The sequence below is a fragment of the Gallus gallus genome, chromosome 4 (assembly GCF_016699485.2).
Source record: "Gallus gallus isolate bGalGal1 chromosome 4, bGalGal1.mat.broiler.GRCg7b, whole genome shotgun sequence".
NCBI lineage: Eukaryota > Metazoa > Chordata > Aves > Galliformes > Phasianidae > Gallus > Gallus gallus.
The window spans coordinates 34,755,912-34,782,393 of NC_052535.1; the positions used below are offsets into that span (position 1 = coordinate 34,755,912).

The window sequence follows — 26,482 nt, forward strand, 5'->3', positions numbered from 1 at the left end:
CATAAAACACTATAGAACGCAGCTGGCTCGTACATGTTCCCAAAACCTGAAAAAGAACTTTCTTCATTCAAATCCCAGTCCAGCATTTTATACCTAGATCAGATGAATAATACTAGCCCAAGAAACACATCGTCTTCTTTAGTAACTCAAACTTGCTAATGAAGAATTTTTTCTTCCTTTAGCATATTCTTAGCAAGTCATACAAAACGTAGGTTTTAGAACACCTGAGAGTCCACCTCAATAAAAGCTTTAAACCAATTACCTACAGAGACCTCAATGATTAGAAAAGATTAGAACATCCCCAGAATAATCCCTTAATGTCAAGAAGCGCTGACACTAATAAAGACAGGTGGTTAAATACTCCAGCTCGTAGCTTCCTCCCACATGGATGAAGAAACACAATAGGTCAAGGGTATTTGTAAAGGAGAGACTGAATCATGGACAGTGTATTAGATACTTGACAATGTCTCTTACTCAGCAACTGCTGCTGTACTTACTCCTTTTTATGTTTATTTCTTTGACAGATAGACAGCCCAGGGTTATTGATGGAATCAAATATCGGTTAGATATTTATTTTCAATTTCAGAGTTGAATTAATTTTAGGAAGATTACTAACATCAGTAGAAAAGACTGAGAAAGATCCGGGCACAAAAAAACTTCATTTACTGCATCATGAGCAGCCTGGATCTAAGTTAAAACCTTTGACAAAATCATACCATTTAAAAGGAATAAGAAAATACGTGCAACAATAGTTCAGCTTTACTTATTCATTATAACTTTTCTTAAGCAGGCTAAGCTGTACTATTTACTCCTTTTATCCATTTCCATCAGTAAGTTTTCAGCCTCAGTCAGGTGCAGCCTCAGGGAAATCAAGCTGCACAGTGAAGGGTATTCATAATCATTTGTAAACTACACCGTAAGACAAGAGTATAAATGCTTCTCATTACAACTAGCTCAGGAAAAAAAAGAGTAAGAACAATGATCATACAGTGTGCTCTGTTTTAATGATATAGACGAATTTATAGATTCTCTTGTACATTATAGAATCCTTTACTGATCACCTGATACATTATCATCATTACTGCTGTTTTCATCCTTTCCTCCCTACTTGGTTCTCCTTTTGGCCTCGTAAACTGCATATTCAGAAAGGGCTAGGCTGCTGGACATTCAGTTCAAGCTTCAAAGGCTGCTAGAAAGCATTGGGTCTACATTGTTAGCTGTTAAAACCTAAGAGAAGACCTTAAAACAAACTCCTAACTTCATTAACATATAGCGTTTTGTTAAGCAAGGCACAGACTACTAGATTTGTTTGTTTTTTTGTTGTTTTCCATTTTTAACAGAAACAAGGAGTCAGGTTCTTTTCTGATATTAAGAGTGTGTGCAGCTTCCTGAGCTTTGCTAAAATGTTATCCAATTTACTGCATCAGAGTATTTGGCCCTGTGCCCCAAAATAGAAAAGCTATTACATGATTGTTTGCTGACTGACTCTATGCAGGGGTTTTGACAGAAAAAAAAACATTGCAGTGATTAAGGCTGCAAATGTCAGTACTAATGTTCCATTAAAAAAAAAAAAATAGGTCATGGTAGCTTGTAGAGTTTCTGATGCAGTTTTACAAAATTAAGGGCAACTGAGAATAGATGGACTGCTTCTTCAAACAAACAAACCCACCAAGAGGTGGCCTTCAAATGACACTAGTACAAAACATGTTTATAGCAAACAAAGGAGTCAGTTGTCAGTTCTTCACATGACAGGGAGCAATTGATGGAATTCTTTGTCAGGTGACACTGTGGAAGAGAAGCGTTTGCATATGCACAAAGGGTTACAGGACAACCACTTTGGACATTTCTAGATACACAAATCAAGTCAAGGCCAGGAAAGCCCCTGAAAATAGTAAGGAATTGGTTGGGTAATTGAAGGACACACCAGGTATGCCTTACCCTGTTCTTACTGCTCTCTGAACATCCGCTTATGGCTGCAGTGGGCGGCAGGAAACTAGGCTAGACAGACCCCATGCCTGTGCCAGTGCAGCCATCCTTACCTAGGATGAGCAACCATTAAGAGGATTACCCAGTGAATTCGATGCTGCAGATGATTGCAGAAATGATGCATTAGCTGATTGCACCGGGACAGCCTGCAGCAGCTGATTATTGGCTGGGTCAGCAGCTATGCACCACGGAAAATAGTGGGAGGGAATATTCAGTTTCTCTTAGGAATGTCCCACAAAACAGTGCTATGTGGCTTTTACTTCAGTAGGTGCTACCAAGGTCACACCTGTGACTTTTTCCTAGGCTACAACAAAAGTGTGCAACAGTGACAATGAGTAGCTCACAAAGAACGAATTTCAAAGTTCCTGGTTCTCCCTTCATTTGGCACTGGTGCGAGGAAAGTTACCCAAACCAGTACACAAAGCTATTCTGGAGCATGGCAGCTCAGATGCGATGAGAAGCAGTGCTGCCAAGGGTGCCAACGCAAAGGTAAAGAAACTATAGTAACTATAGAGCTGCTCTTTCTCCTAGTCACAAATCAAGAGTATGTGGAATCTCCTTCAACCGCACAAAACAGCTCCTGATTGGTTAAGACTCCATGCACATCAGAAAGTACCAAATAAAGTATATTTTTAAAACTAAAATTGTGGTGCTAATGGCATGAGGATTTTCAAAGGAAATTCTCTAATTCATGTGACCACAGATAATTTAATGAATGTTAACTGGACGGAATGACTAATTTTTATTCAACTATCCGTACTCAGAGTCATCATTCAGTAGCACAGATATCTTCAGGAAAAATACAGACAATAATATAACATGAAAATGATTTAGTAATATATATTTCTATTATGCTTTAAGTATCCTTTCTACTTTGAAAGCAGAAAGTAATGAAAACACCCTTGCTAGAAGGAGAAACGATGTTATCAAAGTTGTTAAACATTCTTATACCTAAGGATAAAAGATGAACATAACAACAGATGATGTATCTAATACTACATACCAAACTTCTCCTTGGTTGCTATTGACGTTTAGGAAGAAGAGTGCAGCTATAAGTGTATAAGAGTACAGCAGTACCTATTTGCTGTTCTACTGTGCTGTCTTTTACACTGCACTTTAATAACCACACTTCAGCAGAGCTGTTTCAGACAGAAGTAATAAAAAGCAAAATCTCACTCTTTGCAAAAAACGCATCACTGCTTTTCAGTAGGAAACTAATACCCCATTCAGTTCCCCTTTCATTTCCTTTTGTTCTCCCAAGATTATATATATGACCTTTTACCTGAGACCATCTCTCTTAATAAACTGCTAAAGGTTACTCTGTTGTGCTTCAGTACAACCTTAACCTGCTATGATTGTTGCCACAAAACATGTACAAAGGTCTTGTTATGAAAGCAGCAGACACACAGAAATCCATTATTTTTAGAGCAGACTGCAATATAAAAAAGGAAATGACAAACATAGCAATAGCCCTATGATATACCTCAATATTGACAACTGCATCTGTGGAATATCATACTATTTTCTAGGAGAAAAAGAAAAATGTGTCTCCTGCAGCCCAGGAGGACTGTTTACTAAAGGCTGCAAATAGTTACACTGATAATGGTGAGATCAAATATAATCCCAGAATCTGTAAAAAGGTTACAGAGATTTCAGTGAGCAAAAACACTCATCTTTCATATCCATTTCCACAGTTTGGAAGTGCTTGTCATGCACTCACTGTCAGAGTTAAGGGGCCACGTAACAGGTTACTGCCCACAGCTCAGCTCTTCGTGGCTGAAGTATCCATAAGGAATGTGCAGAAGAATTTAAGATTAAAAAAAGCAACAAACCAAATATTTACAAAGTGACACAGCAACACTGCTCTCTTGCTGAATGTACCCAGTATGTATGTGTGTGTTCAGAAACAACAGAGCAAAGATCATTTCCAGGAGAACATTCTGTTCTCCCAGGCAATTTTGAACGCTGGAGTCCAATTTACCTATTTACCGTAATGTTATTCATAAACAGAAAGAAGTGTGACCTAAAAGAAAAACATGACGTAGCTAAAGGAGAAACCCAGGCTCTCCAGGTTTGCATCTCATGTTACACTTCCTTTAACTCATTCTTGGAAAAGCTAAGTTGCATTTCAGACCTAAAAATCATACAGAAAGAAAACTTTTTCACACATAGAAGTTAGTAATGTTATTTTTAAAATGAATATCTGATGTTGCAGTACATTACAGTGTCCAATGTGTTACTATTTAACTCCACCACTGTAAGATTTCCAATACTACAGAAGATAGGCCATTTTCTTAATACTCAAACAGTGGTATTTACTGTTGGCAATTAAGGCCAAATCACACTGCAGTCTGCTGGATAGATCAAATTTTCAAGAGCTTATCTATTCAGACACTTAAAGAGCATCTGTTCCCTTATATCCCTTGCACCACAGTCTCCTGTTGCTTTTATATTGCCCTGAGCCCTGCTTATTAAACAGAAGTTTCGAGGCTCCAAAAATCCTGCAAAGCAGTGGACGCTACAGTTGCACCTGGTGTACCAACAAGCTTCTCCTGGACAAACTGTGTTCTTCCTACTATTCAAGGGAGGACTCAAAAAGAATGCACAGGACTTGCAATGAAGTCAGTGAGCTTTTTGTTACTCAGTTATAATAGGAAAAAGCACTCATTCAGTGCTGAGTCATTCTGAAATTCCTGCCTTGACACTACTGCAGATGAAGCTATTGGCAGATATCAGTATGAATGAAACCCCTACAGGCTGGACAATGTCTTACGCTCCATCACTTTGGAGCAATTCAGATTGCCTACAATATATCATCGTTACAAAGGCAGCATTGACACCGCTGATTTTTATAGCGATGATAATGCTTATTATTTTGTGTAAACTGTTTAACTGAAAAATTAATTAATGAGAAAACAAATATTGGGGAACTGGAATGGGAGGAACTGAGAAATTTTTCCTCAGTAGGAAAATTCTCATCGTTCCAGCAAACAACTTTTATTTCCTCCTTGGGTGCAGCAAGGATGCACAGAAACAGCCAGCTAGAGTAGTGGCTCACATGCTTATTTTTACTGTACCACATTTTTTCGTACTGACTTTGATGCTTCCCCTTCCCCAGGCCTGGGTCCCCCAGCACAAGAAGGTCATGGAGCTCTTGGAATGGGTCCAGAAAGGGCCACTAAGATGATCTGAGGGCTGGAGCACCTCTCCTGTGAAGAAAGGTTGAGGGAACTGAGCTTGTTCAGCATGGAGAAGAGAAGGCTCTGCAGAGACCTCATTGCGGCCTTCCAATATTTGAAAAGAGCATATAAACAGGAGGGAGAATGACTGTTTACAAGCATGGATAGATATAGGACAAGGGGGAATGGTTTTAAACTGAGACAGGGGAGGTTTAGGTTAGATATTAGGGGGAAGTTTTTCACACAGAGGGTGGTGATGTACTGGAACAGGTTGCCCAGAGAGGTTGTGGATGCCCCATCCCTGGAGGCATTCAAGGCCAGGCTGGATGTGGCTCTGGGCAGCCTGGTCTGGTGGTTGGCAACCCTACCCATGGGAGTGGGGTTGAAACTAGATGATCATTGTGATCCTTTTCAACCCAGGGCATTCTATGATTCTATGATGTGGTACTGACTGAGAGGGACAGCTCTCAAATGCTAAATTGTCATGTCATTCCCTGCCTACCCCTAAATAAACACACAACAAATGAAAAACATTTCAAGTAAAATACAGATGTGAACACACATATGGATTTCATTTTCTCTACATTTTGGTTATGTGGTATTGTTAAGGGGCAATGTTATCACTGCTGAGCATTTGTTCAAACAAAAAGTTATCAGAGAGTAAAAGCAAAGTTCCTAAGCATCTCCACTTCAAAATTTGCCGTCTGAGTTTGAAAGAGTTCTAGTATACAAGAAATAAGGACAGCAGGATAGAAAGAGAAATATGTTATATGCATCTATTCCCTTTAAGTATGCAAGAGTGTAGCTATTTTATTCAAAATTAAACAAGGAATTGTTCGATAGTCATCTGTCTTTTTTACTTGCTTTCCTGAGCTACAGCCTAAAAATAACAGTTCACTTCACTTGAGATTCCACAATCTGCTATAGGTGAAAGGTTTAGAAGCTTCTAAACTTTCCCCTACAAATCTCATATTACTCATTTCCTGTCAGCTCACATCTTAAAATGTCATTCAGGCTGAACCACTATATAGCCTTACTATAAGCATGCCCATCTGCTCCCTGGTGGGCAACTGTGAAGTGAATACTAGCTGAAGAAATACTACACAGAAAAGCAATGATGGATTTCCACTGGTGATCTTTATCCCCAGGTACTTTCCACCCATCTTTATCCTACCTGAACCCACACTGCCACTTGGATGAACTCTGGCCCAGGCAGGAGAGAACTGGCATGACTTGCCCTAAAAAGGGGAATACTGAATGAAACATTAATGTGTGTCAAGATCTTCAGGAATGATTTCAAAGGAGATCAATGCCCAGTGACTTCTGAAGGGAAGGAACTAATCCAGTACTGAAAGCAAGCCATTAACGTGAGGCTAAAATGGTCCCAGGCATGAAAGAAGCATAAAGGAAACTATCTAGACCCTGCAGGCTCAGCCAGGGCAGTGTAACACTGATTAGAAGCAGGTGCCTTTTTTCGTGACGTAAACAAGAGATCACTCGGTCTGCTGCGTGTATAACCATAGCAGCAGAGCACTGAGGTGGCAGAAAAGGGAGTCTGCTGTGAGTGCAGGGCAGCCCTGGAGTTCTATGGAATTATAAATTTAATTTTATAAATGGACTTGTTTGCATTCCTTTCCCAAATAGGTAATCGAGTTGGGAGCAGCAGAACATCCTCATCACATTGGTTTTTGTTTCCCAGTGCAAACAATTATGTGCTGTCAGCTGACTGCTTCTTCAAATTAAAAGGTATTCTGTCAAGAAGGCACCAGAGGGAAAGATTAAGGGAAAAAAAAATGCAACCCTGTGACACTAAATGACAGTGTAACAGGTTGTATGATTTATTCTAAGACAATACTGACCCAAATGGTACTACATTTTACTTGGAACCTTTGAAAGTGGTAATTCCAGAGATCTCTCAAGAGTCTCATAATACTTAGCCTGTCCAGACTCCTCTGGCCATTTAACTAAAAATAATCCTTTTCATCATTTATCTTTGATCACTGATGAGTAACATTAATGGTGTTACTCTTAAGTCTCATTGCATTGCAGCTGTAACAGTACAACACTGTCTAGGTGCACAATATAGGACCGTATGCGGTTGCAGTTTGAATAGAACTTTAAATTATTTGGAAATTAAAGGTCATAGTGCAAAATTATTATTTGTATTGTTGCTGGAGGTAGATTTCTTCAATCAAATTTTTTCAAGCAGATGACAAATTCAGCCATACTGCAATTCAGAACTGACTGATCTTTAATAACTGAAGTTACTGCTCAGTTCAGTGCCACAAAAAACAATTGGGACCATAACTGAACACAGCAGGAATTCTGCTCTGAAGCAAATCATAAATGTTTTATCACGATACACTGAAACTTACAATGTGATAAGTCCACAGCAGTTCAGATACACTAAGAAAACAAATAGGTCACTCCTGGCTCTGCCCAATAAGAAAATATTTATGATCCTTCAAAGGCAGAAAAACACAACACTGAGCAGATAGCTAATCAGAACATTCAACCCACTTCTCCACCTGTTTCTAATTAGTAGATCCTGTCAGTCAACGGCCTAAGAGTCTTCCAGACCCTCACTGGGTCTAGAAATTAAACTGAAGCTTGGAAAATACTCTTTAATGATAGAGCTACAAATGAAACCCGCTTCATTAAATATATATACACAAACACACACACACATCAGGAGCCTCACAGTTCAATTTCCCAGGGAATCTGGAATGGAATCTGTTCCAAGATGCCTGCCACTTTGTGAAAGTGGTACTTGTTTTGTTTTTAAACGGAGGTTTCCAAAGAAAAGCTCCCCAGCACTTCTAACTATAATTTTACCATATGCCTGAACAATGAGCAAGAGGAGGTTTTACAGTCCTGGAAACAAAGCAGGAGCTGGAAGGCAGCTTGTAGAAATTTCCTGCTCCCTTACGTTTTGAACTATGATCCAGTGAGAAAGCAAGCAAAGAAATCCCTTTACCTGGCACTGTTTGTCTTTCCCAATGACTCAGCAATCTTTGAAACTGGTGTGATGTAACCTGTGCCCCCTCAGTGCATGAGCATAGCAAAAACGATAATCGAACAAGCAACAGCCTACAGAATCACACCTCTTTTCCGCCCTGCTAAAGTTAACTTTCTGTAAGCTGCCACAATCTGTAGCTGATTGCCAACCTCTTACTCCTCCTGGAAATCTGTAGCACTGCAGATTTCCCCCAGACATGAGCAGCACAGTAAACAAGAGGTAATGTGCTCCACTCAAGTGCTGCTTTTCCTTCCCGAGACACTGCTCAAAGTATGAGGCTTTCATGACTTTATCTGCATGACGCACACGTTCTTGGTTACATTTTAAAAGAGAGGTACTTCTTTGAAAAAATCCACTGACTTCATTGCAAAGTGTGGGAAAATCTTAAGATACATCGATCACGAGGTGTCGAGACATGCAAGTTCAGGAAGGTGGTAAACATCACTGGGTAAGAGTGGAAATGCATTCCCATATTGGGATGGGATGCAATGATTCTAGGTATTTGTACCATCATGATTTAGGGCTGACGATGGCTTTAAAAAATACATGGTAATAAGGGGATGATATGATGACAACAGAGAATTCAAGGAGAAATAACAGTCTCACAATACTTTTAGACACTAACTAAAAGTAAGTTCCTATTTTGCAGCACCACAGAGTCTGCAGCCGTAAAAGAAAGAGATAAGCAAAAGGAGGGCTACTATTGTAATTCAGTGCGCTGGAAAGACATGCTAGAGAGTTTAGAGAAGTGGACTTTGTGAAGTTTTTAAGTTCTTTTTTTTTTTTAAAGCCACTGTTATTGGGTTTGAAATTTTGATTCAAGATAACCCCTCTGAATTCATGGCATTCTTCTCCCTGTACAAGTTTCAAAGTTCAAGCTGCTCTACTCAAACTCTCAATGAAGAATGCACCTGGATCAGTGCAGATGGCTTTGACCATCACAATATAAATCTCTTAACAATGTAAATAAGTCTTTTAACAATGTAAAACCTAATTTCTTCTTCTTCAGGACCTTTTGGGTAAGATTAAAAGCAACATTCCAGAAAACAGAAGGCAGCAATGCTTGCCTATGAAAAGTCTCATTAAACTCACTAAACTCTAGACCCCCCATTATATATGCAGGTCACCATACCACAAGCACCATGCTAACCTAGACAAAAAGCTATCTCCACATTTAAGAAAATAAAGAATATGATGACAAATAAATACGGACTGTGGGTAGAATACAGTATGCACGTGCAGTGACTGGAGGTGTACTTCTGATTGCCAGCCTTTCCCTTGGAGTGGGAAAAAAGGGCCAACAGTATGTGAGTACAGGAAGAAGAGTGGGACAGGTCTGCGAAAATTAAAGACAAAAATGTAAATGTGGGAAAGAGAGAAAGGAGAGAGAGTTCAGGCAGTCATGGGAAAAGTAGCAGTGCAGCGACTCAAGATGAAACACTGGCAATACAGCAAATGATCTGGGGGTGGGGGGTGACAGAAATATTCTTACTGGGCCAGAAGGGAGAAAGCAAGTTCCTCACTCTCTTGCAGCTTACAATATAAAAGCTGAAAAAGACACTTAGGTAAATGCAGCTGAGCTTGGTAATGAGTCTTCATTTTCTTCCCTCTCCTTCCTGTCTGCTCCTCCATTCCATCACAGTTCACGCTTCAATGTGAAACCCATAAAATCAATAAGGCCTCAGTTTATAGAAGTGTCATCCTGAGCATCCTACATTTTTCATTCCTTCCAACAGGAACAGCTTTAACTACTTGAAGATATGAATTCATCAATGGCTTCTCAAGAAGCAGGAACTTTGCTTATAAATTACCTGCTATTTTTAGACAGTGACCCAGGTCACATCAATAATTTTCTGAAGTATTTGTTCTTTTATGACACGGATCAGCTGGCTCCTGCTATATAGAACAGTTCACACATTAGCAAGCTGGCAATCACTTTTCTCTACTGAATCTAATTTATTGCCTCTTGGTTTTCTCCTTCAGTCCACTATTTCTAATTCATTATACAAATTGGCAAAGGTGAGGGATACCTGCTAGGATACAAGAAAAGTAACATTTAGGAATGGTATAAAACATTATTTCAAAGAGCCATCTGACACATCTCAACAAGCACTTGGCTATATAAAATTAGATACTTGTATTTCTTGTGTTTGAGTATTTGTCTTGGTTAAGCAAGAAAACTCATCCAAATTACATGCAGTAGGAACATGGTGAAATTTTTATAGCAGACTGCCAGCAGGATTTGGAAACCATCAGCAAGACCCAAAAACAAAAGCACAATGCAAGCCCTTGTTTATAGGTATGGCTCATTCCACTCATCTCTCTTCTAAAGCAAAGAGCTGGGCAATATTTTTCATCCAATTTGAGTAATTTTATCTTTCACACTATTTTGTTGGAGCAGTTCTGGTTGTCACCATACCCTTTGATGGCTACTGTGGGAAATCACCAAGGTCTCCATCTTGGTGCATTTTCAATCAGTTGTAAGCTCTTAGAAGAAAGATTACCTTGACTGTTGCAACTGACTTGAAGGAGATGGAGACATATCTGAAAAGCCCTTCTACTGGGCTTCTTAAAGTACTCTGGCTTTTTAAATGACTTACTTTTTAACCTAGTTTTATTTCTTAAGTTAAAATCAGCAGCTAAACTTTCATATGCCAGACAGATCACTTCCATTACCTGGAAGTCACTGTATCTGCAGTAAAAAAACATTAGGGAGGGCACTGCAAGAGTCATCAGCCATTTTATCTCCTTCCATAGAAGGATTTTACATGAATGCTACTGACAGCTATAAGACTAACAGGTTTACTCTTCCCTCACCGGTTCATCATCAGAAAACAACGAATTCTCCTGGAGGCAGCTGGTATGACTTGTACAGATTGCACTGTAATTGTGATTCGGTAGACTATCTTAGAACATACTGTAAAGGAACTAAAGATTTCAGCTGATTTCACTTGACTGGCTGGAAGGCACGACCTATGAGGAGAGGCTGAGAGGTGACCTCATTGCTCTGTGCAATGTCCTGAAGGAGGGAAGCAAAGGGAGGTGCCAGGCTCTTCTCCCTGAGAACTGACAAAAGGACACGGGGGAATGGCATGAAGCTGCATCAGAGGAGAGTCACACTGCATATTATGAAAAATTTCTTTACTGTGAAGGTGGTCAAACACTGGAACAGGCTTCCTAGTGAGGTGGTTGATGCTACCTGGCTTTCAGCATTCAATTACCATTCAGCCCTTCATAAGATTGCTTTGATTTTTGGTAAACTCTGAAGTGGTCAGGCTGTTGGACTAGATGATAAAGGCCCCTTGCAACTGAACCATTCTATTTTAAAGCTGTTAAATAGAAACAATTTTCAGACTAGCAATAAAAATCTGCTTATTAGCAGGATCAATCTGTAATACTGTATACCAATTATTAACATAGACCATTATAATGAAAGTGTCTACCTCCCACTTACCTAACAGACTTCTGAATTGAAGCAGCCATGAACCTGCACTACTGATTTGCTGTAAGAAAGTACAGTATTAGAGATACTCACTTTAACCAGAATAATTCTTGCTAGCTCTTCACATACTGGCTTTTCTTCATCCTTCTTCAAACCTTCCAGTTCAAACAAGGTATTGTAACTCTCCAGCATTTTAGTCATGATCTTGTTGCAGATCTCTTGTTCTTTTATGCCTTCAAATCCAGAGGGCACACTAAAATTGGACAGAATTTGAAGCAGAACGTTAGATACTCAAAAGGGAAATGTTCCTTCACAGTGTCTATGTAACACTTCAGTTGTGGATACAGGTTGGGTAGCAGGCAGAGGAAACTTTGTCTGGGAGAGAAGAAACATATCCACAGTGGTAACAACTATTATGGCTTGTTTGCAGTTTTTCTTAGCAATATTAACTTCCCTATCTGTTGGTCAAACAATCTACTCTACATAGTCTAGGCAGAGATATAACTGAGACAACCGCCAAATGAGATACCACCAGTTTTGTTAAAATTTGGTTTCAAGAATGAGGCACAAACAGCATGAGGCATCCAAATTCTCAGAAATGTTAATGTGAAGGGTCAGATTCCTTGGGGAAGTGATCTGTGATGACCTGGGATGTTCCTGGGAACTGCTTCTGTATGGAGCTATTGGAGCTCAAATACCATTTGGCTTTGCATGGAGGGCTAAGGTTAGCAGTGAGTGGAAGCAGTAGCTTCAAATGGCCCACTGCTTCACATGGCTGGATGTGCTCCACTGTATGAGACCCAGGAGGCCAAGATACAAGAAACTGTGAATTTTGTTTCCAGAACTGTCTCAGTACAAAAACTGCAGCTGCAATCCAAGAGTGAGATGAAAACACCTTAGTGGAAGGAGGACTTTAACAAAAACTGTACCAAGGCCACAATTCGACAAAGCGCAAAAAATATTATTGCTGTTTTTTCTGTAAAACTGTTCCTCCACTTAAATTCTGAGTGTATGCTTTCTTAATTCTGAATCAAGATCTGAAGAAAGACCATTCGCAACCTAAACCAAGAAGGACTCAGATAGGTACATAAAGATCTTCCCTGTGATCTCCACCTCATAAAGCCTTCTGTAGGAGAAAAGATAAAAATACTCCAACACTATAAATCCTTATAACAGAAATCCTTGAAATCCTTGTTCTGCCATCAAAGCAGAGTACTTTGAGTACTATATTCCCACCACTCAAAAGGAACAACACTGGTGGATGCAGTGCAAGCAGCGCATTTAAGTGCATTACTTTGGAGCGAACATTCACTCTGATGTTGGGAAAAGTATCTCCAAAGCACAACTGCTCCCCAGCATTTTCTTTCAGCCACAGTTCCAGAAGTTGTACTTCATGATCCTTCTTCCTCGCTGACCACAGCGAGGGGATCTGGAGGATAAGTGGGCAGACAAAATGCTTGAACTCTGCAGGGGAGCACTGAGAGGAAAGCCCCTCATCACTAAAGATATTTTGCCCTTTGCAGCCCAAAACAGGGCCTCATATCTCTTACACACGTCCCAGTCAAAGGACAGGAATACGGCTCCCCGACACCCAGACCCAACAGAGGAGATAGAAGGAGAGAGAACTCAGCTGGTCCTACACTTCCTCTTCAACAATAACTGTGAGTGTGAAACAGTGACACATAGCAGGCCATACTAAGGATATGGCTGTACAAGTAATGAAATCCGGGTAAATGGACATCTTCCTCCAAGAGTAGCCACAGTGCAAGCATTAATCCTCCACATAGATTAGCCCAATAACAGAAAAGCAATAATTGATGTTCCTCCATGTTTGCTGTCTCTCAAGGTCAACATTTCTCTCGCTTCCATCACAATCAATCTGAACAAATCCAAGCTGGGAGAAAACAGTGCACTAAATCTCAAATCAACATATTTTCCTTTTTTGAGCTGTCTGACCTTGTTCTTTATGTTTTCCCATATTTTACACCACACTTCACTACAAGGGCTGCAAACAGCCACTTTCTCCATTCTTCTATTCATTACAAATACAGAAAACAAAAGATAACCTGTCATTAGAAGACCGTAAGTTTGATTTATCAAACAGCAAATAAGGAAGCAGGAGAAGTTCTGGATAAGACCAAAGTAATAAAGACTGAAAATTTGGGAATTTAGAAAAAATACTGAGAAGTCAATGTAGAGAAACTGAATGAGATGAAGGGAATCAAAATACAGTCTACATGTTTGGAAAGTTGCCCAACCGTGAGGTTTATACAATTGTAAAACAGGTTCAGTTACCGAGTCGGAAATAATATATCTAAATAGCTAAAATGTCACTAAGAACATCCTGTAGAAGGCAAGATGGACTTTATCCTTCCTGACTCTAAGCATTAACTACACAGACATTGATTTTGGATGTGTGAATTGGCAGAAAAATCTCAAATCTTCCTACCTCAGCAGTGCACTTACTGACAATTGTTGGCTGCTAAGCCTTATTTCCTCATTCCAGCAAAACACCCCATGCACTGCTCTGAACAAATGATGCAAAGTTAAAGTTCAGTTCAATCACCTCATACTCAATTTCTTCAGCTCATCTCTCTAGGAGCTGCCTGTAGTCAATGGTAAGACAGCCCATGCAAAGACAGACTTCAGATAGACTTGCTCTGAACTGCGTTCTGAAGACCTCTCTCCAGATGCATAGCTAACCAGCAGGTTAAGCCCAACGCTGAAAGTTGGGTGCTGCAAATTCTTTCCCCCACCTGGCAAATCTTTGTTGATATGGCCACAGTATCATCATTTTAAGAATGCATTCATTAACACAGGAGAAAAGGCATTTCAACAGTTGCTCACAAATGTGTCTAGACCACAATCCTGAATTGCCTAGAAAGGTTCAAGATCAGATAAAACACACAGCTGAATTACCAGATGGTGGAGCTTAAACAAAAACCTACATCCGGCATTCTGAAATATTTGGATCTTGTAAAAGTACATTACTCATTTGTTATGTGTCAAGTCTTGCCTCTTCTGGTGCACATGCATTTTGATGCATCACAACTGCAGGGCTGGCTGCATTCATATACACCCACAAGAGACCTCGTGTCTTCAGTCTTATGTGAACTCTGCCTTTCCCAGTCCTCTGAAATAGAATGATGTGATTCTTTGCCTCTTACACACAGGCCTATACCTTACAGAAACTGTTGAACCTTTTTTACGCAACCTTATGAGCGGAGATAAGTTGAGGCAACAACTATACAGCTTATGGTAAGTATGGTTTAATCTTAAGAAAGCCAATTGCATTTCTGAACTGCAGGGCTCTGCGTTCTATACCAAAAAACATGCAGAGCTAATTTTCAAAACTTTCCTCAACCAAGTGATGAGTAATCTAACAATCATTCAAACAGCCACTTGGGAGTTCAAATCACAGAGATTTAGCCACTAGAACTAGGAACAAACAAATTAAACGAGATGAATCTAAGCCCACTAATACATCTAGACGGAAACTCCCTAACTTTAAAACTCTGCCATGTGTAAATAAGACTGCTCATACAAATGTGATCTTTAAAAACGGACTTTTTTATTCTCAAAATTCTCTAGTGCTGTTTCCACTAACTCTTCTACTTGTATGTGCCTGTCTACACTGCTGTCTTTGAGTTTTCTTTCTTTTGGAGGGGAAGACTTTTCTTTCCTCCCACAATATGCTTTATGACTTTATATTAAGACAGCAAATGCTTTAACGCTCATATCTTGACACTGTCATCTTCATCATCTATGAGAAAGATGAAGTGGCTGTATAGTTAAAAGGACAAGCTTTGGTTTCACAGTCTCATCTTTGCAGTCTCTCTCCCTGCTCAACAGAAAAATATGTGCTCCTTTAAAAAAATGTGCTCCATTAAGAAGAGAGCAAGCAGCATCTATGTAGAACTGGCTCAATACGTTACTAGGAACCTACCTTCTGTTTTCACTCTCTCTAACGAAGCCTGTTTCTGGAGGCTACAATCTTACTTGAGTGCATTCTCACATCTGGAAATAGTTCTTCCTGATACTGCTGCCAACCCCACCAGCATGTACAGTGCATAATCTTACAGAAGCAGCAAGAAACTGAGTCCTTTGAAAGAAACTAGTAGAACTAGTGAATCCACTAAAAAGTCTCAAAAGGCCAAGGGCTCCCCATAACCTCTAGACCAGTTTCAAAATAAACTAGAATGATAAAGAGCCCTCTCTTTATCTCTGGTGTTGAAGACAACCACAAGTTCACAAATCAGCAAAGCCAGAGAGCATACAGCTCCTGAGTGCTGCATCCAAGTCCTTTTTTCCCTATCAGAACCTTCCTCAAATCTTTCTGCAGAGAAGCATCCATATTATTCAATGGCAAAGGAAGAAAGCTGTAAGAGCACAAATCTCCTTGCTCTTAAACAACCTGGAGGCCAGACATTGTATACACCTAGTTTGCTGTCAACAAAGCAAGGGAAAACTTGCTAACTATTGTACAAGAGTGCAAGAGGAGATTAGAGAGCAACTCAATTCCCTATCAGCTCAAATATTAGCTTCAGTATCAAAAATTACCAGAAAGCTGTAGACATTGCCTCTGTTTGATCATTCTGTTGTTAGGGTTCTCAGCTACATTTTCCATCATTTGCTTCATAACTTTCTAACAACATAAAAGGAAAAGAAAAAAAAAAAAAAACAAAACAACTTACTGAAAGCAGTTCGGTCCAAATACAGTGGCAAGATTGCAAAGGTTCATCCTGTTCTCTACATGATGTTCAGCAACCTTTATCAGGAACTGGCACAGATACTTCAACAGGCAGTAATGTGCATCAGGGAGTTCTTTAAGCAGTTCTTTCAAGTTTCTTTCCTTCTGCACTTCATTTCTACCATCTAGAAAACACAAGAGGAGAAAAAAATATACAAATATGCATATACATATTTATCCTGCATATCATTAGGGAAGCAAATGATTTTCTGTGTATATGTACTTGTCACTTCACACAGTTTACATTTCAGCATTTCATCTGCAATATCCCTTTCTGCAGCAGCTAAAATATTAGCTCCTTCAGAGAAAGCAAATATGCATGAAGAAAACATGCAAAAACCTTCTTTGTCTACTTAAGTATTTCTTTCAAAACTATTTTGAGATACACAGAAGAAATGATTATGACTCCGTTACAGTGAATCAGCTGGTAACAGGAGGAAATCTGATTCATTAATTTCATTTCTGCAGCAAAATTTGAAGATGGCTCCAGAAGGCTTTATTACATTGAATAATAATAAGGAATTTAATTGCACTTGTGTTTGCACCGATCAAAGTGAACTGGACAGTCCCTGACTTGATTACCAATTACCTTCCTTTTCATTAAGCTTAAAGAAAAAACAATATACAACTAATTTCCACATAGAACACTGAAATTCACCTTGTAACATACTTCTGTTTAGATAACAAAACAACCAGCACGTAGCGTATTTTTCCAGTGTGAATTGATAGCAGTTATGGTAAGAAATGCCAAAGCCATCACTCAGAAACAAACATATCTACCACCATCACTCTATCACCTAATTAGGCAATGCCCTTGAGAACTAATCGCCTCTCTGAACCTCACACTGGGACTTCAGATTGACAGGTACTTTTCCATTTACTGAAGGATTTTCCACTCCTTCAAAACTGGAAAGATGCTAACAACCTCCACAGGTCACTCTGACTACACAGAAAGCTGATGGTCTCATGGTGTCAGTTGTATTTAGGGGTTTGATGTCCTTGTTCATTAAACACGATATATTATGCGGCGTGGATTAACATCAGAGATGTTTATTGCTAGGCACAGCCAAACCTTTGTTCCCTCCTCATTACTGTCTTAGTATTAGGTGTGTTTTGCTTTCACTTCTGTTCTTCTAAGAACAAAGGTGCACATCAGGCCATAAGATCTTCAGAAATTACCCTAATTGAATGTCACAGAACCACTGAGCAACAGGAGACAGAAAACTCCATTTATGGAGCCGTGAAATTCTTTGTCCTGCTGAAAGTAGAATGAGAAAATATGGCTCTCTTGAGGTTTTCTCCTCCAGTCTCCAGTGAAAAATGGAGGAAAGGAAGTCAGATTTTCCCCCTAATGCAATTCAAAAATCACAAATAATTTGTTAACTGTCCTGTTGCTGAGACTTATTTCACAGACTTGAGCTCTATTTCAAAAAGTTATTAATTAAGCTGATGATTGTGATGAATTCAGAAAGCAATGTGCACACACAGTATTCCATGCACTTTGTTCATTTTTTTGGGACAAATGAAACTTAGCTGTCCATAACCACACTACTTCAAATCAAACAGGTTTTCAACTTATTGGAGAGCAAGATTATTCATGAGTCATGGCAGCCAATTGCTTGGAGCTCTCTTTCTTCTTCTGTCCACCTGCTAGACAATTTTTCAGCTTCAAAATTAATCACTAAGATTTACTCAGCTGGTACTGACCATCAGAGTAACATTAGAGCACCAGAGCTGTTTATACTATTATCCAGACAAGCATCAAGTGTGCCAAAGCCCTAAGCTTAGGTACTTGCCTAATTTTGTGAGGTACGAGATGTCCTGAGGAAGTCAAGACCGTATCAAGAGCTGTATTACTCATTAAGTAAGATGACAGAGGGTGGCACGAAGCTGAGTATGCACTTTGATCTCTGCAGCATCTTGAGATGAGACAAATGTGTTTGCCAGTAATCAAAACTGCAGAGTGCCAGACTTTCAGAGGCAATTCAAGAACCTACGTTTAAATAATATTTCATATTAAATCATAGATATATAATTACATTGCATTAAAAATACCCCCAGCTATCAACACACTTGTTATTGTCAAGCACAGAACTTTGCCTGGTATGTGGACCTTTTGCTAGGGACTCACTACTGAGGGACAGCAGTCCAAGAGGCAACCGAAAACAAAATGCAATCTCTAAAAATGTTAATTAACTGGAAACAGAAGCCTCAACAGTGTAGGAGGCAAAGACTAATTTGCAAGGCTGTTTTCAGTCTCATTTAATTTCAGCGTACACCCACAGATCACAAGAAGAGGGACATATTTTCCAATGGTCCATCCTATTTCTGTACCTACTGAGTTTCTTTGACATGCTATAGACACCATCCAATTCCTCAATCAATCCGTCTGCATGATGCTCCTTTACCCTACAGAGCATGCTGTCTGAACATCATGTAAAGGTACATATGTCAGCAGACAGGTGTGTGTAATTGCTCTGTGCATGACTCAGACGGTCTGACCCCAAAAAACTCCAGCCTAGCACTGACACTGTATCAGCACGGTGCCATGCTGCAGCTAATTATCTCTGTCGTGATGCAAGGAAGAGAGTCTGGAGCTCAGTGTCATGCTACCATGTCTGCATAGCTTTCAGCTGCCTTGCATATTACCAGCCAGGAGAGCAGACAGAAAAGCTTGCATCTGTCTCTAGCTATCAATGTTCCCCTGGAAGTCAATCTTGGGCACACAGGCAGCAGGTTGCACGCTGCTGGCTACGCCAGGTTGCTGGAGGAATCAAAGCCTTTATTTTCTTCCTCCACAATCTACAGGAAGTAGGACTGGAGCCTCTGATAGAAAGCGATCTGCCTCAGACTAGGCTCTGTGACAGAGGAAAAAATATCACACTTTGTTGTCATCAGTAGCAGAACTGCAGACAGTTCTCATCATAAAAAGGTTCTCATCGCAATCCGACCTGAGGCCCCTTGCTCACAGTCGCTAATGCGCTTCACAGAGCTGCACTTATCCTTCATCACTACATAGCAGGAACAGCTGCCCTGTGACTTCTGCTGCAGCTCTGCTGAGCACTATCTTTGCGTGTGAGAAAGCTGGTTCCAAGAGTTTTCACCACACAACAAGCATCTTCTGCATGTAGAGATCACAAGATATCACCAGCACTTCCAAATTTGAAAAACAGTGTCAAACTAACAATAAAAGGTGAAGGAAAAGGTTAAGAACGTATTGTTACAGCCTGGAGAACCGCAGACAACCAGGGAATCTGAATTGCTGATCAAAGGGTCAGCTCTCATTTACTCATTTTTATACCCACAGCTCAGGTTGAAGCTTGACCTCTAAAATCCCCTAACAGCCTTTATTTTGGGTTCTGCCTGCTCATGTAGCTCCAATAGCTCCTGGCTACCAAGCATTCCACAAACCAACCTGTTGATTCAGGAAAGAGCTCCTCCTTCCCTCCCACCCCTCTCCTTGAAACCTGCAGAGCACTGGCACTACATTGACCCTTGCCAGCCATAGCAAGCTTTGAGGGGAGGGGTATGTGAGACAGAACTCACATCTATCTGCTGCATACTGTAAAATACAAGCTCCCTCAAATGGAGCAACACTGAGAGCCCACAGTAATGAAACAACATTCAACTTAATTAGACTGAGTGCCAAAGGTAGCTATAAGCCTCTATTTTGCTCCTTGCTCGAGAAAGGAATGCACCAAAAAACAAACCAACAGAAATCACACAAGGGAAAAGCTTTCTGCATGCCAAAAAGGAAAAGTACAACAGCAACCTGTCTCACTAAAAGCAAGTGACCTGTGAAAGGGGATAAGAACTGGGCATACAGGGCTGGTTCTAGTATGTACAAATGTCTTAAGAGTCAGTGACTGTGTTGTAAAAGATAAGGAATGAAAAGCCAGAAGGAATAAACAAGCTCAAACAGGGATTGCTGTACGGGAGCCCCTGATTACTTCCAATGGAGATTCATGAAAGAAATACCTTTCAATCAGCCAGGGCTCTCACAGGTTTGCAAACACAGCCCATATTGCTTGGGCAAGCACAGCCCTGATCTCCAGCAAAGTCGCAGCCTCTTTGTGATGGACATTTTTTACCCCAGGACTCCCAGCAAGGAGCAGCATTCATATTTGTCAGGCATGCTGGAGGAGCACTCAATATAGAGATCACTACCAGCATGTCCCTGGCCTGCACATACTACACACATCTCTCATTAACACCATCTGTAGACAGAGGCCCTTCTCAACACCCCGTCACTGCCCTTCTCCAAAGGCAGAAAGAGAACATGAGGACACACCAGACTGCCTTTAGGATACGCTACGTGACGGCTTCTGGAACTGCATAGTCTTGGAGTAACTCTGAGTATTTATATAGACAGCAACGTGTCAGATCTGGGGGCAGTGTGCGGGGCTCATTTCATGCTGTGTTGCACAGGCTTCTGACAGCATGCCAAATCAGCTGTGTGGACATCCCAAATGACCCATAGATCAGGTTTCTCTTTTTCAATAAAGTGCAGAGCATTTATTCTCTGGTTTGGTAATAAGGACACTATACTCTGCATTAAAAAGGATTACAGCTCCAGGTAAGATGTGTAATTTTCACTCCAGCTACTTTTAACTGCAGGAAACACTCCCTAACAATTTTTATAGGAAAAGAAGTAATTGTGTATTATTCTCAGGCCAAGCTTTTAGCTGGCTTGAAAGACGCTGATATCAATCCCTGAAAATATTCCAAAGGAATTCTAACATAATTACAAAAATACCATTTCCCACACAAACTTCAACATGAGGGAGGATGGAGGTTGCAAGAGAGCTTCTAACTGCCTTCATTGTAGCCATACAGAGAAGTGGCTCCAGATTCAAAGTTATCTTTTAATAATCTGTGGGCTCAGAAACACCTTGACCCACTTTCTTCATAGTTCACAAAAAGAGCACTAAAGCAGGCTCGCTGTTGGTACCATTTTGTAACAAATACCTTTGCACATACTTTGATAAGTGAATAGATAATTCCTCCAATCCTGCATAGCTGGTTGATCATTTAACGGTAAACACAGGTTCATCTACCACTGAAGCTAATCTGAACCCCACCAAAGTCATCAGTGCCTTTCAGAGCAACTTAATTTAAGCTGTATTTTCTAGGGCATGAAAACAAAACCAAACAAAGCCCAGCAACTCGTTTTTCCTGAGACTTTACCAAAGCCTTCCTCTTGCCATAACAGCTAACTCTTTTTTTTTAATTAAATAAAATTTTTGTTTCCTAATCAAAATTAACGTGGGACTATAACCAGGGATTATTGTGCAATACGTGCAAACTCGACCGTGAAGATGCATCACAGCTGGATGGCTTTGAGAGAGCTGGGCTTGTGATTTACACCAGTAACTTCTTTTTGAAACAACAAATCCTGGTCTGCTAAGTAAGGATACACGTCTCTCATTTCCACAGAAAGCACTGGGGAGATTTTGCATTTCCTGTGGGAAGCAAGAATGGATGAAACTTTCCACTATCAGCACAGTTCACAGAGTTCATCGATAGTTTCTGGCGCAATACAGCGACACGACCTCTGTGGGGGACAGGGAAACAGAAGAAGGAACACACAACTTAATCAAAATTTCCACTCAGACTGATTCAAGAGAAAGAAAGAACATAATTAAATGTATTTCATGAGTCAAATATGGTTAAATCTAAAAGACACCGCTATGCCAAAAAAAAACAACAAAAAACAAAGGGACTTTCTTAAGCAACAGAACCTTCCTACCCAGCACTTCCTGAACCCTCTCCTTGGGCCCCAGATAACTTTTCTAAATGTTATTTTACAGAGAAAGTCCCGTCCCCTCCAGCCCTGATTACAGCTTTAGTGACTGCACTTGGGAGAGACTGAAAGTTCTTCAGTGCACCCTCAACAGTCTGTACGGCCCTAAACAATAAAGGAAGAAAAGACATTGTTGTGTCCTCTCTGCTCCAGGCAACAGCTAAGCTTCATTTCCACTGCAGGCAAGAAAAGTGGGAGAGAGACCCAAAGACAACAGTGTGAAAACTTTGTGCTATCTTCCACTGAAGACGTTTGTCAGCACATTCCTCCTCTACACACATCATATTTGTCTGCTTTACAGTAAAGAGCATTTCTCCAGCAATACGTACCCACACACTTCGCAGCTTCTTAGGAAGAGAGTGAGAGGCATCAACTGCCTGCAGCAAAAGAACTTCCACTGACCCAGATGGTCCAGGAAGAGACCGCCTAGTCTGCATAGCAGCAGTCTGGACTGCCCAGTACAGATGGATTAGTTCAACAAATCATCAGACAGACAGTTGTGCAAGTTACAGCTTTCTAAAGCAGGTTATCCTCTTGAAGGGGAAAATATTAAAAAAAAATCATCCAGGTTGTGTGCCATGAGCGGGATTAAAGGGTAAAGTCCATCCTAATTGCAAACTGGCTTGTGTTTGATGGGCAATTACATCACTTAGTGAGAAGTGGAAATTTAGACAGCATATGCTTTGGGACCCGATGGATATTAAGTATGATTAGCAGATGGAGTTGTTAGAACTTTTCAGAGCCCATTAGAAAGAGTGAAATTGCCAATAATCTCTCTAGCTGAACAGAAGCAAATCTGTGTCCTAGAGAGACTGCAGTTATTGTCTCCAAGCTTCTTCCAACCAACCAACTAAGCATTTCAGCTCCTATTTAGCAGATATAACCAGATTAGGAAAGCATCAATAGTTCAGATTTCACCAAACGTAAAATGACAAGATTCAGAACTTCTATCTGAATGCACTCTGAGCAGGTGAGAACTAAAGTCAAAGGAACTGTGGAACAAAGTATGTAAATTAAGAAGGAGAGTACTGCTTACGCCGTCTGTATAAAATTCTCCTGAAGGAAAGCATGCAGAAGGATGGAGACTTTTAACTCTCACTTACCCTGGTAAAGCTGAATGAACTTGGAATGTAAGGCAGAGGTGATAATCCCATCTGGCAGCTCTCTCAGAAACAACTTCAAAAGACTGGCTGCTGAGTACACATCGCCATCTTTAACCAGTTCCACCTCTTCTCCACGTTCATATTGCAGACGTAGCTGTTCCACCGTTTTCATGCTTCCATTCACCCTGAAAAGACCTTCCTGGGTCATACCTGTAATTATATGTTACACATGAGGTTGATCCGAACTAAGACATCCCACTGATATGATGAAGCGAATAATACAATAACATTAATACAAAGGACAATCAATACAGTGCAGATTGAAAAGATACTACTTTCCCCTAGAAACCCTGCTAGTCAAGGAATTGGGTTAAGATAATTAACAAATACCAATGACCAGATCTTGAGGCTTGGGATACTCTATGAAAATCCACAGAACCCAATAGAACAGCTGTAACCTATAAAATATGAAGGATGTTCCAACAGTAATGCCTCCTATTTTATTCTGTTGGCCCATGACATCAAGAGGCAGATGTTGGTGGAAGAGGCAGCAGAGGCCGAACCTTCCCACCAATATCCCCGTTACATTTTGTTGCTGTGTGACAGATGGCAGCAGAGGGGCAGCCTGACAGAATGGTGTCTGATATGGAAGTGCATATGAAGCAAAAGTGCATCACCGAGTTCCTCCATGCAGAAAAAACAGCACCCACTGACATTCATTGATGCTTTTTGAACATTTATGGAGCCCAACAGTGGATGTGACCACAGTGAGGCAGTGGGTGGTGCTCTTCAGCAGTGGCCACAGTGACAGTGGGTCAGCTCTGCTGGTGCAGATTTTTACCAGTGTGGCATGCAGACTCTTGTTCATTGCTGGTGAAAATGCATAGCTAATGGTGGTGACTGTGTTGAGAAATCGTGTTTCATGGTTGAGAATTTGCTCTATCAAACAATGTTATTGTGCTCTTTGTGTCTGTCGTAGTTTCCAAGGAAATAAACAGGAGGCATTACATTCAGAGTGACTTACGTACTTCATACCAAGCAGAAACCAATTGAGAAGGCTGTATTTTGCATCAGTACACTTCAGCTGAAAAGAAAGCAGACTCTACCAAACAGCTGTTGCTAGTAGCCCATTCGCTTTAGTGACTTTGCCAAGGCGTGACACTACTCACACAAGTATTTCCAGCTTTGCTCTTTAGGGCAGCCTTACCTGTGACCACCGTGAAACAAAACCAGCTGAATACATGCCGCTTGCAGCAGTAACTCTATAATAATCACTGTAAATTCACTTCAGAAGAAAATCTCTGAGAGCAAGTGTGTATTTTTAATTGCATGAAGCCTAAAGATTTCACAATGAAAAATAAAAGTATCCATCACTTCAGGCCAGACAACCCACACCCAGTGAAGGTTTCCACAGAGGAAGCCAGATGAATCATACCGTATCACTTTCTAGGCAGATGCTGAGATTCAAACAAGGAAAACAAGTGCCTAAAGCTGGATTCAGGAAATTCATGTTTTTGTTAGAACACTTTCGTCATAAAACAGAAAGTGTTTTCTGCTTTTTCTGATCCCGTGTGCATAGACCTGCTTGTTCTTCTTTAGAAGCAGAACACTAAGAGGATCAAGATACATGATGTACAGTGTTCATTAGTTCAGAGTGGTCATTACTAAGCAGGAGTCTGACAGAACATTTTCAGTTCAAGAAGTCAATGTTGACGCAGCAGATTTTGTAGAAAGAAGTAATCTCTTTAATCGGACCAAGAAACAAACTGATCTAGTAAGAAAAAAATGGAAACACTTAAATACTGAAACATTTTACTCGACTAATGTAAGATACTGCTTACAGACCCTGTATTCCTGCAGCTACAACAGAACGCATATGAAATGCTATACTGCCATCTGGGGGGCGACAGAAAACACCACATCTCAGTCACTCATTTCTGCAACACAGATTGAACGAACGGAGCACAGCGCCCATGTAAATAAAACTTCCTATGAAAATAAAGAGAGCCTAGAACCTAGTGGGAACAGTAATCAGATATTTCCAAATTCAGCATAGGAAAACATGGCTTCACCTACAAATTTGAAAATTAGCAGCTTACCACAAACTTAGTCAAAGGATTCAGGTACCCAAAAGTTGGGTCAGCTTTTTCTAGTGGGTAAAATCAGTCGTCCATGAACAAGAAGACTCTGAAATGGCCTGACTTTAAAAAGCCCTATGATGTCTTACTGCATCTGTGCAGAACAGGAGACAATACTGAACAAACAGCAAACATGGTTCACAGAACACCGTGCCTCCAAATAGTTTGAGTTCATACGTAGGGCTCTGTTAAAAACATTATCATGGTTAACTTCCCCGTTAATTCACAAAACAAACTGTAGGCAAGCACAGAACGCTCCTTTCAAAATATTCCCAAATAAGAGGGCATCTCTGATATCTTTCTCAGGAAAGAGAGTGGATTATATGTTTATCAAGGCTGGATAATTACCTTGGCATTTAGAAGCCCAGATAATCTTGCTGCAGATAGAAGATCTGGTTTGTTTTGTTCATATTTGGGAAATACTTGAGTGGGATGCAATCTTTTTATGGAACACAGAGTGAAGCCCACAACTTGCAGTCAAGAGGGTTTGTCAACTTCTGGTTTTGGTTAAACCTAAGTGATTGAAGGCATTTTCCCATCTTTGCTCTTTCACTGTTCTAGCAGATCGCTTTAAAGAAAGTTGAAGTAGATCAACATACTGCTGTGGAATAAAGGTAGGATTATGTTTCGAATTTTCATTTTATCTAAGTTAACTTTCAAGCTGTGTTTGCATCTAACAGCTTCTATGGGTCCATCAAGATAAAAAACACAGCATCTTAAGACGCTGTAATGGGATTATCATTACTGAGCAGCTAAAACAGAGAACTGATGGTAAAAACAGATGCAGCTTCTTACAAGATGAAGTTACCTCCATGAAATCTTTTTCAGTGCTGAATACCTGCACAAGATGCATCTGTGCACCAATGGTATTCTAGTTTTCTGCAAAGAGATGAATTTCCTTAATGGAGACTAAAATCTCATTAAATGAATGCAAAGAAAAGCTGAGAATTGGATACCTAACTCCTTGAGGAGATAAATAATAACTGAAATCTAACTGAAAACCTGTGAGAACATGTATTCACCAACGTACTCTCATGGGTGTGTAGGTGCACATGAATATAA

General features: G+C 40.3%; 1 protein-coding gene across 12 annotated transcripts in view; it reads right to left on the minus strand.

Annotated features, from left to right (window-relative positions):
* Positions 1–26,482, minus strand: part of FAM13A (family with sequence similarity 13 member A) — a 148,202-nt gene that overhangs the window by 86,864 nt on the left and 34,856 nt on the right. For 11 of the 12 annotated variants that reach the window (XM_046941112.1, XM_046941114.1, XM_040699870.2 and 8 more), the window contains exons 3-5: positions 23,283–23,492; positions 16,321–16,501; positions 11,720–11,879 (exon numbers count right to left, since the gene is read on the minus strand). In XM_046941112.1, the coding sequence (XP_046797068.1) occupies positions 11,720–11,879; positions 16,321–16,501; positions 23,283–23,492 (551 nt within the window). Of the gene's footprint in view, positions 1–2,989; positions 3,870–11,719; positions 11,880–16,320; positions 16,502–23,282; positions 23,493–26,482 lie in introns of those variants that run through there. The other variant, XM_046941118.1, reaches the window with a different exon arrangement.